Genomic DNA, 13,497 nt, shown 5'->3' on the forward strand with positions numbered 1-13,497 from the left:
AATTATAATCCATTATTTTTTATTTATCATTTTTGCCAATATTGTTAATTAAAATTATTTTGTTTATACTGTTATTTATGGTCAGAAAATTCATTGATATGCTGTATATGGTAATTAAATATTAAATTGCGGCGAGTAATGGCATTTTGAACTAAAACATACTTAAATTAGGTTCTGGGACTTCAAATACTTAAAAAAAAAAACTCAAGAAAAATATGTCACTTTGATCCAAGATTTTATCAAAACTACGAAGATATAAAAATTCCAAAATGGTTATGTAATTCAGATTTAAATACCAAACTTGCTATTTGGTAGCATTGGTTGAAACATTTTTTTTTTTTTGCTGCTCATATACCTATTTGTATAAAAAAACACTTTGGTTTTATTAATATTGTATGTATTAATCTAAATTTAGTTCATTTATTTGATTATAATGTTTAATTAATTTATTATTATTCAATGGTCTCTGTGGTAGCCTAATTAAGGATAAAGTACCAATAAAAAATCTTCAGAAGTACTAATTTTTAGTGAAAATTGTCCATATGAATTACGAAATCTGTTATAAATTTTAGCTTGAGATCTAAAAGTCAAAAGTTAAATAACATGAATATTTGGTACTGTATTGTTTATTGAACACGCGATTTTAAAACACTAAAATCCTTCACTGCATTAGGTTATTTATATTGATATCATGTATTGTTTATGGTATTTATTTTGTTACATCGCTATCTGTCAGAAAAATAACTATCGTTTTTAAAACGATTTTTATCAATAGAGTATAGTGAACAAATAAAAATGGCATACATACAGAGTGGCGGAGAATGAAAGACCACATTTGTAATGGGTGCCACAATTTTAATTTTTGAGGTAGAGGGGTGAAAAAAATAACAAGGTGTTGCAAATTTAGGGAAGTTTTATTGGATATGAAAAAAAATATTATTTGTGAAACAGAATGTCCGATAGCTGTCATCCTTGCACGGAGATGCATTCTTGGAGGCGCTCGGCGGTAGCGGACCACATTTTCACTTGATGGCTACATCAATAAACAAAATTTCCGATATTGGGAAAACGGTATTGTCAAAAGTAATAATTGGGCCTTATTTTTTTGAAGATGAAAGAGGGCATGCAGTGATGGTGAATTCTGAGCTTTACTCGGCTATGCTCCAAGATTTTTTCAACCCTTACTTAGAGGAAAACAAAATAGATACTGAAAACATCTGGTTCCAACAAGACGGTGCCACTACACACACGGCGAGAATTTCAATGAATCTCATCCGTTCAACTTTCCCGGATGTCTGGTCTCTCGAAATGGTGACGTTTCATGGCCACCCCGCTCGCCGATCTCATCCTCTGCGACTTCTTCCTATGGGGGTATCTGAAGTCAAAGGTTTATGTCAACAGGCCACGATCCCTTTCCGATTTACAAGATGCAATTAGAAGTGAAATCATATCAATTCCAGTGGAAATGTTAAAGCAAGTGATGATAAACTTCTAAGAGCGCCTCCAAGAATACATCTCTGTTCAAGGACGTCATCTATCGGACATTCTGTTTCACAAATTTTTTTTTCATCAAATCTAATAAAACTTCCCTAAATTTGCATCAACTGGTTTTTCTTTCACCCCTCTGCCTCAAAAATTAAAATTATGGTGCCCAATACAAAATATGTGGTCTTCCGTCTTCCATTCTCCGCTACCCTGTATTTTTATTATAATATTAATCATTCCTAATTTTTTCATAAAAATAAACAAAATTCATTCAGTGAAGGGTTAAACTTGTTTTTATTTAATTATATTTATACTTATCTATGATTGAGACGTAATTCTCAATATTCTCAATATTTTGAATTTTGTGATTCAATCATTCAAGCACAGAATAAGATTTCACAGATTTTGTGATTAAAGTTTCAATATTGATAACAGATAATAATAGTAATTGTTCATAATAATATTATCATTTATTTCCCGCCAAAATATTCTTAATCTTTCATTTGCTTAAGACTACAGAACATAGTTGGCGTGGAGTTAAATCTTTTTTCATAATACATCGTAATATCGTGTATCGTCCATTAATATTTTAAAATACATTAAAATTTAAGAATTGATTGGAAACGAACATTAAAATTTAAAAAATCTATTTTTCAAAATATTTTTGTTATTTACTTAGTAAGTTAGTATTATGTTGTAAATAACAAACTCTTATGGCATTAACTCCTCATTATAATATGCATCTATTTACTTCAGAACAAATTGAAGAAAACGGTAAAAATACAACATTTGTTTTATGTATTTATATTATAACAGATTAATTGTAATACCAATCATAGCAACATATTATTATTTTTTTGACTTTTTTTATTCAGCCCAATGTATTCCTTGTTTTGACTGCAAAATACGAACAAACAAATATTTCATAAAAACAGAACAAAAGTTTATCACATTAGACGCAGATGAAAATGTTGATGATCAATCTGATTCTACGACTTTATTTGGGCATTTTTTTCATAAAGGACAGAGCATAGTTTATGACCTTCCAGTATTATTCAAAATGGCAAAGTATATTAGGAGTTAATATTAATTTTTTCGGTATAAACTTAATTTACTGAATACATTTTTTTTAGTGTTTTTATGCTGATTACAAATCTGAATTCAAAATTAGGCAGACTCCTCTATTTCAAAAGTTATAGCTATTTGAAGTTTACATATTTCTGTGTGTATAATAATAGGTGACGGTAGCTACACCACACTTGGAAATATGCTAATTTCAAGTAGCTATAACTTTGGAACTAGAGGATTACGCCGAATTTTTTACTTCAGATTTGTAATTAGCGTAAACACTATATCGCAAAAAAAAAGGGTATCTGGTAAAGTAAATTTGTTCTGTTTTTTCTATTATAATTTAATTTATTGATGTTAATTTCCAAATATCTCATTTCTTTATAGGAAACATATATTGAGTCTTAGTTCTGTGTTACGTGATCAGTATAAATCATTTAGATCAATTGATCAAAATCATAAAGACACTGCATATTCAGAAACTAGGAAGCAAATAGCAGATTTTTTCCTGTTCTTGAGAGATGGTTTTAAAAAGTAGTTCTAATAATAAGATAGCTAACAACAAAATATTTTAATTCTTTTTATTTATATCTTAGAGCAAATTGTAATGATAATTACAGTTGGTTATTAGAATCTTACGAAGATAAAATTGTGTTGGAGCTTGAAAATTTATGTTCATCTCTTGGATTGTTTAACAATTTGTCCGAAACTGTAATTCAACATGCGTTAGCTTCATCAGAAAGCAAAGTAATATTATTATAGTAAATATTAAAATAATATTTTTAATAATGCATTTTTAACAATCTACACCATTATAAATATTTGTTTGTTTGTTTGTTAATAATGTTTGTTTGTTTTTCAGAACAATATTTATTATCACTTATACCACTGTAATTTGGATGTACGATGGCTCCAAATAACAGTACTACTACAATTTCCCAAACACATAAGTGTATTAAAACATACTGTAAGCTATGTCTTAGAAGATTTAGTACGACTGGGAAGAAATAGATTTATAAAAGTAAATAATTACACAAAATTATGTTATTTTTCTAATTGTATTATTATTTCACAGTTAAAACCTAAAGAACTTCATTCAAAGAGTGCATTACTGTGTGAATGTTCCTACGACTTATTATTTCTCATTCAACAATTAATTAAAGAGCAACAATCATCTTGCAATATTGATGTAAGTAAAGTGTCCCATAAAGTGTACTATTAATCAGCTATTAATGTATTTTTTTTATTGTTATTTTTAACATTCTTATATATAAGGATGGTCCTTAAATTTTGGTAACATAGTACAAAAATGAATAGACTCAACTTGGTCAATAACCCAATGTTCAAAATAAAGTTAACATTAATGTAGTAAGTTTAAATAACAATCCTAGTAAAACGAAAATTGTTGACAGTAAAAAATTGGTATCATCCCATAACGTCATCTGCCTTCTCCACCATACTCTCTGGGCATCACCCGGCGATCGGGCTGTCTTCTAGTTTTTTAAATCAAAATCATATTCTTTAATATAAAACATAAAACAATCCCATCTAGTTGTGTTTTCTCTTGTTTGAAAACTAGCCAAAAAAGAATAAAAAAATTCCTATTTTTTGTTAAATTTTCATTTTCTGGCAACAATTTTGACAAGTAGAAACTTTTGGGTATGGTGTATACGTTCAACATACTCCAAGCTATAAAACCAACAAAACTTCAGCTCAAACTAAGAAGTAGGAAAAAATATATGTGTTAATTTGTGCACAAGTGTCGAAATCCTATGTTAATTCCCATTTAAACTTTAACCCTTGTTGGGCACAAATTAAAATTAATATTTTCAAATTTTCTTTTTATCTTATTTTTATTATATTTAGAAACTTTTTAGTAGGCGTCGAGGTTAAATTTCGAAAAAAACTTTTTAAGGACCACCCTAATAAGTAATATATAATATATATATATTGATAATATTTAGGTATAACAAGATTGCATAACTAATAATTAAACTTATTTTTTAATTATTATAACTCCATAATTAGTTACTAATAACAAACCTAACCAATGTCAGGTTGCATAAACGTTCATTAAAAGTTTAATATGAATTAAAAGAGTTTCTGTATACCATTCAGTTTACACGTTTTTTGTGCAATCCTGCATACAACATAGAATTAATAGTAATAGTTATTTTGAAAAAACATTGTAACTTACGTACATAATTTTTTTCATCACCAATAATTAGTTATAATTAAGTAAATATTACTTATTAAATTATATGTGTATTTTTGTAGAATTTCTGGCAACTTTTAAATTCAACTTTTACAAAAGTAGAAATTGTGGATTGTGAAGAATTAACTTTTCGACTATGGTTTTTGAACAGTTTACAGGGATCAGCTGAACTAGCATTATTTGTAAGATATTTCATCTTTTTTTTTACATCATTTAAATTATTTTCATTGTATTTATTTAGCCTATATTATGTATATATTTGATACCATTTATTCATTTTATGTTGTATTACATTTATAAATTATAATTATATTTTAATACATTTTTTTTTTTAGTCACTTATTATAGCTTAGCGAAGTTCTAAACTCTCGTAGGGCATTTACTTGACTAGGTATTTAGTTAAGCTATTAGTCATACAATTTATCTAGATCCAGCCAACTAGCTTTTTTGCATATAATTAATTATTAACTAATACAGATAATTATTATTTTTTAGGACTTCAAGGATTGTAATTTAGTAACCACTCTTAAGGATTTTCTTAAGCTTGAACCTAGTGAAGCACAGTTGAAATTGGCTATTTGTTTATCAGAAAATTTTGTGCTGTCAACTTATGCTACTGAACCAATAATTACTTTATGGGAATATTTTCACAAAAGACTTAATTCTATGTTCTATTCAGCAGATACAAATCTTCAAAATATTGCATGTATCAGGTAAAAAAATATGTATATACAACATGTTATTAAAAAAAAAAATTTACATTGTATACAAAATTTAATTTTTATTATTTTCAGTAAAAGTGGTTCGGAACTCCTTATTCAAATGTTAAATCTCTTTAAAACTCAGATATCTGAAGCATATGAAAATTTGAATAGCTATCAGTTATTTCAAAGACTTCTCGGTATGTACATTTTTTAGTAGATGGTGCCAACTTTCACCATTTTCTTACTAAATATTAAATTATTACTTTCTATATAATACATGGGTAAAAAAGCTAAAAATCCCAGTACTTTAACCCTATGCTATTTCAACGCTATGTGAAATAACCATTTTTCGCTAAAAATCTGACTTCATGTTGTTTTTAATGTAAAAATGCATCGTAAAAAATTCAAAATTTCAAACCATTTTATTTGAAAAACTCAATATGTATGTATGGGCATTTGCCCAAAATGTATTCAATGCTTTTCTAATCTATTAGGATTGTCTCTGTTAAAATTTAGAAATTTGTATAAAAAGTACAATTTAATAATGTAATTATATTCCACTTAAACCCATTCTTGTTTAAATAAATTTCACGTACACATTTTAAACAATTATCTAATTTAAATTCAAATAAAATGTATGTTATCTTTTATTTGAGCTTCAAAATTAAAATTTTTAAAATACCATAATATTATTGCTAATACTATTATTAAAAATATAAAAACAAAATACATTGACATTAAAAATGTTATTGTATTTGTTATTACTTATACTCACTGTATTATTTTGTTGTGAATATTCAATTGGCATTAAAATTGAATTTAGGTCTTCATTTGAAAATGATTACACATAATTCTAAAGATTGGAACCAGATAAAAGGCAGAGTTTTTTCAAAATTTTCTCAAAGTAAACTGGCATCATTCAATGAAATGGGGTTTTACAACTTTACGACACTGTTTTTAACATTGGCAATTATGTCATCTGATACTTCTCAAATTGTAAGTTTTTGAAATTTTATGTTAATATTTTTATTAATTTAGTAAATTAATTTTTAGGCTCTTAAATATCAGCATCTAATAAATTTAATAACTGAACAAAAATTAGAGTCTAGTATACGGTTAACATACTGGAAAGGCACTGTAGCTTTTTTAATATTACATTCACAACGTAGTATTACAATCACTCCATATGGTTCAGCATTATCAGAAATCGTCGAAACTACTCCCAAAGAGTACATTACAATATTTGTAGACGGTCTAAGAGAAATTTTTACTTACAATGAATCATTAACTCTTGGACAACATATACTTTTTGGTAATTTAAATACAAGTTTAATAGAAACTAAGTTAAAGTAGTACTTAAGTCTGATGTGTTTTTAGGTACTTGGGTCGAAAAATATTTAAACACAATCAAGCCATCCGATGACAATGAAATTCTACAAATAAGTTTGCTTATATTAAATAAATTAAAAGAAGCAGCAAAAAATTATACCATGCCGTTACCTAAAGGTTAAATATTATACTATTTTTAATATTTTCAAATACTTCATTAATCGATTTATTTATTTGGATAAATTTCAATTATACATTGATATGGTTTATTAGATAATGAAGAATTCATGTTGTATAATGCATTATACAAACAAATGTTGCCATTTTTAAAAACATCATGTTTGGCAATTGACTGTCATACAATAGTGGCAGACATAGGAGCAACATTTACTGCCTTGTCTTCTGTCGTGGCTTTTTCAGACACAAAAGTGATGTTGTTTAACTATTTTGTTATTAACCAAGGGATAAGCATCAAGTAATTACTTCATAAAGCATTTTTTATATAAGCTCATTGTGCTTTTAAATACTAATAATAGTAGCACTAGTTCCCATGTTGAGTTCGAGTAACCTTTATTATTTTTAAAAATGTTGCCTAAATGTCTAAATGTTTATAAATATCAATAATTGTTTCATTTAAATTTCGGCGTCATTGATCTACTATGATTTTGTCTGGAATTCAAAACATTTTTCTAAGTATTTTATTAGCTAATTAATGTAAATTTCAGGTTACTCAATAGGTATTTATCAATAATTATTAAAGAGAATGTACCTACTACCAGTATTCATGGTTACAACAGTCTCGCTCTAATTAAGGTAATTTTTTTAATTTATTGAAGTTTAAAGCTGTCATTTAATTTCTGGATACCATTTTTAAGTATGAATTGTCAGATTTTGTAGACAAATTGACAAATTGTAGAATAAATAATATAAATCATTCATATGTTTTAATTTACATATACTGGTACGGTGTGGCGCAGTGGACACCGCAGCTGCCGCAAGGCGCCTGAGGTTAAGCTGCGACTGATACCGCTTGATCCCGGATGGGTGACCACCCGGGTTTTTAGCGGCAAACCACACCACTAGGCCGACCGGTGAGGACCAAGTTAGCTATAATCTTGGTCAATAATGCCACACGAATTTATTTAATTTACATATATTTTATTAATTATAAAATATTTTATTAATTAGGCATGGCTACGCAGTTCAATGTTAATTACTAATTGGACTTATAACGAGACAATAATTATAACCCAGTTTGTATCAACTATCAAGGAAATTCAGGAATTATATGAAAATTCTAGTAATAATTTAGTTACGAGTGTTGATCCATTTATTACATTTTTAGACCAATTGAACATGAAATATCATCAAACTCAGGTAAATTATTATTATTGTATGTGTAAAACAACAATTTCTAAATCCTTTGACATTTTATCTCTTAATTATATCTAAAATACTATCATTTAAAAGCAAAGAATTCCGTTTAATTTATACATTACATTGTACTTATTCCATTTCAATTATACATCTGCATAATTTTAAGCTTAAGCGTTTTTTACATGCGTTATTTAATATCTTACTTAGGATTTAAAATCAAAGCAAAAGCTTTGTGAAAAAGTGTCAGACTATTTTTTTAGTATCAATATTTGGGTGACCAATTTAATAAAACAACAAAAACAGAATGACGAGATTTACAGATTATACATGGCAATTGGCTACATGTTAGAAAAAATTTCACCTATGATATACGTTAAAGTAAGTTATAATTTTTTATAATATACATAATATTTCCATTCTAGCTATTTATATGATTATTAAATTTAGAGTAAACCAAATACTATATTGCAAGATCTATTGGATTCTATGCTTTTGGGAGTAGCTGTTAGGAGTCCTAATTCCAAGACTCATCCAAGTGTAGTTACAGCCCTTCAAACGAATATACATCGTTATCTTATTGGATTGTTTCGACTGCGTAAGTTTAATAAATACACATTTTAACAATACTTTTCGTTTCAATTTTGTTACATTTGAAATGCTAAAAGTATTCTCATCTATTTATATGTATTATAATCGTTTTAGATCCGAAGACAGATCAGTACATTAATCGTTGCCTTCGGGAAATGATTTTTATTTACTTACCAAAAATTTTAATGGGGACAAAATCATCAGATGAATTACCATTAATTAAATTTTTCGAAAATAAACCAGATTCTGAAATCCCAGAACGTGGTTTACTGTTAGAACTTATTGTAACATTATTTTTTAGTAAACGCAATCGTACACCAGATAGCAGTGTTGCCCAAGTAAATAACAGTTTCAAAACAGCAATTGCTAGGGGCAGGACTGGGCTACGTGGCAGTCAGGCAAATTCCTACTGGACCGCTTCTATTTTAGGGTACGGGACTAGTTATTTATATTATATTAGTGTTTCATAGGCCGGTCCTATTATAAATGAAATAGAGATTTTTCTTTACTGACTGAAGCTTGTCTAGTCCGCCCCTAGTTTGCTTAACCAGCAAAATGAACCAGCGAAATTTCTCTAACAATTCTTTAAACGATACATTTTGCAATATTATATATAAAAATATTATTAACTTAAATGTAGTATAAAAGGATAAAAATGTTAACGAAATTACCTGGGGCAGTGTTGGTCAATCATTCCACATAGTTCAAGTAAATAGTAATAATCCTTATGTATTATTTATTGAGATTTTTATAATTTTGATTGTTATAGGTTTTGGTGTTTATAAATAAAGTGATAAATGTATATTGTGACAGTAATTTTGTGATACTATCAATTACTCATCACACATTTGCACGTATTTGTTCTGTAATGATGTTTTGTGAAGATGCTAATGTATGTAAACGCATTGCCAATGACATTTTAGGTACTTTAATCCAAGTAAGCGAGTCAAATAGCAGTAACGAAATCAAGTATGTACCCATTATTGCATTTTTACCAAATCTATGATTTATTAGGCTAACCTTTGTTTTCATAATTAATTTATGTTGTTTTGTAATTTAACCATTATATTGGGTAGTAAAAGGTGACTTTTTAATAATTTTTAGCTTTGATGCATAGCTGGAAAGGTATGGGTTTTTTTGTGTGTGTGTGTCTGGACCCACGGTATCTTCTAAATTGCTGAATCAATTTCTTCATCTAGCAACTCTATAGATCAGAAATCGTACCTGAAAAGTACATTATTGTGCCAAACATTTTTAAATTACAGCACTATTATATTTTTAAAAATAGTCTAATTAGTTCCAAATTTGTATAGACTATTGTTCAGATAAAATATAGATATACTAACGAAAAATCTAAACCCCATTTCCCTTAGAAGAGATAAAAACTTTTTAGCAAACTTTTAAGACTTAAAGGTCTGAAAATTAGACTAAAGATGGATCTAGTTAAGGCTGTAACATATACAATTTAAAAAGCTTTAAAAAATCCGTAGACAAACATTTTTTTTATTTCGGGGCTTAGATTTGGCAATTTTGGGTTTATAGCTGGCTACCGACCTAACGCTACCAAACTAGTTGGCCCCAAAGAGAGGTGCAGGTAGCCATTTCCTCCTCCAGATAGTTGCCCGCCCAGATGAACGAAGCGTATTTAAATATTTTATAAACCTAATTTTACAATATTAAAAAATGTTTAGAGATGAAATTCTACGGTCCTTGGATGTACTCTGTCAAGAACACTTGGCATTTTCTTCTAAATTAGTATTCGACTTTTTTGACAATTTGATAATTTTATCGCCGAACATTGTAACTTGTTTTTTACCAAAACTTATTCAAAATATTGAAAAGGTTGAATGGAAACGAGGCATTGGATCAGACTTCACTTTAAGGTATAGTTAAGTGTATAGTTACTTTAACAAATATTTGTATTGTACACTCGTAGTTTATATTATGCTTATTTCTAGAGAAAAAGTAAATTTGATACAATTTTTTTTATTTTGCATACTTATACGTCAGGCTATTACGATACGAATGTTTGTCCATGTATTTACTGAATTCATAAGTAAAATAACATTTTAATACTAAAACTAAAAAAAAATGATGAAATTTCTTTTTCAGGAAAGGTCTGGAAAGGATTCGTACAAAACTTAGTCACAAATAATAAAAAATAGTTTTAATTTCATTTATTTTTTATATTATATTAAATATCATGATAAAGATAATATTAGATGTAAAACAATTACACCATTTATTTATTTAAATATCTTTCCTTGATTGAAAGGTCTGCCTTCCTTATCCTTAGCAGTCCATGCGAAGTACTCGCTCACCAATTTCTTGGTTTCTTCGCTATTAGCATCCAGTTTTTCCCAAGTATATACATCGTAATCAACTTTCCAGTCATTACTCAACTGTAACCATGTTTTTTTAAATATAGTAAATATGAAAACAAAATATGTTATTGTACTACATACCTCAAATGCAAGATCATGGCCTTTCCATACCCAAACTCCGGAAATTGTACTATCTCCTTCAGAACCAAATAAACAGACTGATGCAAACGCATTTTTTCTCATCTTGTCTAACCTTTGAAACATACCTTTGGGAGAAAATATTATTATTGATACTTGTAATTAAAAATTGGTCTATGAAAATATTAACAATGTAGCTGTTGCAAATCGAGCAATATATTTTCTGACTTACCAGATATAAGATTGCAGCTCATAAATACTTTTTGTAGCTCATTATTGTATTTGTATTCACCAAACCATATTGAATAATTTTCTTTATCAAAGTGTTTCCAGAAATGGGCAATAGATTTAGATTCCTCTTCATTACTGTATACTCTCTTGAACTCGTCCATATTAAATGTTCTATTATTATAGTAATTTATTTTAAACAATTGTTTTAAAAGCAAGAAATTTTAGTAAAAATATATACCCTTTAGGAAGGGCATCAAATGGATCTTTAGATTTGGGTTCAGCAGCCAAAATGAGATCGGCTGCATCAGGCTCTTCAGCTGGAGCTTCTTCCTTGGGTGCCGGTTTCTTGGGTTCGGGAGCTTTCTTAGGTTTTTCCTTCTTTAGCTGCTTTTTTTCACCAGAAGCACCTTGAAGTTCAGTATACAACTTTTGGTTAAACTCCGCACTTTTTTGGCAGTATTCAAACTTTCCCACAACTTTAACTACTTTTGGTTGATTGACTATGGTATCAAACCATCTGTTTACGTTAGTATAGGATTTCCTAGAAATTCCATTTAATTTATTACTTATTAGATTATTTAATATAGTTTAATATTAAACAGAACATAATGTATATATATATATATTCATTAATTTATAATAAAATATTGCTAACATAGGCCCGTCTGCTAATTAATTTCAAATTACCAGATCAATACTTTGTTAAACATTAATATACCTCATTTTGTTACAAACTTTAAGATAATTCAAAAAGTTTGTCTTTGATAGAGGATTAAAAAGCTGCGAAAACTACTCATCTATCATAATTCTTTGTTTACCTGAAATCCGGGTTCAACACATGTTGGTAAAGTTGGATTAAAGAACAAGCTACAGTGATATCGGCCAATGAAATACGTTCACCAACTAAGTACGTTTTTGTTAGTAAATAATTATCCAAGTAAGTAAGTATAGCTTTAACATCTTCAATTGCCCTGTCTACTGCCTAAAATGATAGTAATTATATTGAACATTAAATATCTTCTTAATAAAGTGTTATATAGTATACTATACCAATTTGTTGAATTGAGCAACACTGAGAGATGGATATACCCACGCATAGGAAGCTGGTAAAATTTCATTATCAGCAAAGCTAATCCATTGTTGTACAAGTGCTTTTTCATATGGTGTAGCACCTTTGAACTGCTCACTGGATACTATTTAAACAAATTAGTATAATTTATTAATTGGCAAATAAAAATTCCTTTGTTTTTACCATTTTGGGAGTAAAGTACTATTTTTATTTTTACTTATTTTCACTATGTCACAAAATAGAAATCATTTAATTTATAATCAATGGCTGTAAATGTATACCTATTAATGTACCCTAAATAATTTAAGCCAAATACTTTGAATATTGTTCACTCGTATTTCATAATTTAAAAAATATATATATGATATGATCAACTCACCAAAATAGGCAATGGCATTGCTTTCAGATAGATATTCTTTCTTGTTTGATTCAAAAGCGGGAACCTATTTAACAATACAACATGGATGCTAGATATATTAATGAGTTTTGGACAGAGTGGTTGTAGTAATGATAACTGCTCACTTTGCCTAAAGGAAATTTTTTCAAAAAATCTTCCTGTTTGTTGGTGACTCCAAACTCGAATGACGAGTCTACCTTAACATCCGCTCCGCTGTACTGGGCCGCTATCAGCGCCTTGTAAGCACGGAAATTGTTCTGATACGTGTACAAAGTCTGGAAAAACAATATTATGACTGTGGTGTCAATGGGATGGACAGGATAAACGAGGATACGGATATTGCACTTACTCCAGATGCCATTTTTCCTATGCTGTGCGTCCGTGTATATGTGTACACTCTGCGACCTGGCAGATGAAGAAAGTAATCGGATTTTGGACGTTACGGTTGGCGAAATGCCGGAACGGATGTTGTAAACAGTGCTGTGTTGGAGGGAGAGAAAATTTTATTTTTTTTTAGACACGCAACACGACCGGTAACAAGGTAATACTGCCTCCAGGCTACCGCTGCACTC

At 28.7% G+C, this 13,497-nt stretch overlaps 2 protein-coding genes across 2 annotated transcripts; one reads left to right on the forward strand and one right to left on the reverse strand.

Moving 5' to 3' along the window:
* The first annotated feature begins 2,007 nt into the window (after positions 1-2,007).
* Positions 2,008-12,653, forward strand: LOC126836262 (protein MMS22-like). Its single transcript, XM_050569507.1, has 21 exons — positions 2,008-2,259; positions 2,361-2,553; positions 2,941-3,087; positions 3,150-3,300; positions 3,416-3,574; positions 3,629-3,742; positions 4,831-4,950; positions 5,264-5,481; positions 5,563-5,669; positions 6,296-6,468; positions 6,526-6,784; positions 6,850-6,978; positions 7,075-7,276; positions 7,527-7,614; positions 7,990-8,178; positions 8,386-8,556; positions 8,626-8,773; positions 8,881-9,104; positions 9,536-9,735; positions 10,458-10,649; positions 10,879-12,653. Exons 1-21 carry the CDS (start codon positions 2,199-2,201, stop codon positions 10,919-10,921), a joined length of 3,288 nt encoding a protein of 1,095 aa, XP_050425464.1. The 5' UTR covers positions 2,008-2,198; the 3' UTR covers positions 10,922-12,653.
* Positions 10,919-13,416, reverse strand: LOC126836263 (elongation factor 1-gamma). Its single transcript, XM_050569508.1, has 9 exons — positions 13,275-13,416; positions 13,051-13,200; positions 12,908-12,971; positions 12,510-12,652; positions 12,278-12,441; positions 11,698-12,000; positions 11,461-11,630; positions 11,232-11,356; positions 10,919-11,168 (listed from the first exon to the last, which is right to left on the reverse strand). Exons 1-9 carry the CDS (start codon positions 13,284-13,286, stop codon positions 11,013-11,015), a joined length of 1,287 nt encoding a protein of 428 aa, XP_050425465.1. The 5' UTR covers positions 13,287-13,416; the 3' UTR covers positions 10,919-11,012.
* Positions 13,417-13,497: the final 81 nt, after the last annotated feature.

The sequence above is a fragment of the Adelges cooleyi genome, unplaced genomic scaffold (assembly GCF_023614345.1).
Source record: "Adelges cooleyi isolate 19-005CV unplaced genomic scaffold, UGA_ACOO_1.1 ACOO_flye_CR_arks_rails_tigmint_CR_PRNA_23, whole genome shotgun sequence".
Classification (NCBI taxonomy): Eukaryota; Metazoa; Arthropoda; class Insecta; order Hemiptera; family Adelgidae; genus Adelges; species Adelges cooleyi.

Coding starts and splice junctions, on each gene's coding strand:
- LOC126836263 (XM_050569508.1), bottom strand. Junction 12,001..12,277: donor GTGTTGAACCCGGATTTCAG/GTAAACAAAGAA, acceptor TGGAATTTCTAG/GAAATCCTATACTAACGTAA. Junction 11,169..11,231: donor GCCATGATCTTGCATTTGAG/GTATGTAGTACA, acceptor ACATGGTTACAG/TTGAGTAATGACTGGAAAGT.
- LOC126836262 (XM_050569507.1), top strand. CDS start 2,199: ATGGCATTAACTCCTCATTATAATATGCATCTATTTACTTCAGAACAA. Junction 3,743..4,830: donor AATCATCTTGCAATATTGAT/GTAAGTAAAGTG, acceptor GTATTTTTGTAG/AATTTCTGGCAACTTTTAAA. Junction 5,670..6,295: donor GTTATTTCAAAGACTTCTCG/GTATGTACATTT, acceptor AATTGAATTTAG/GTCTTCATTTGAAAATGATT.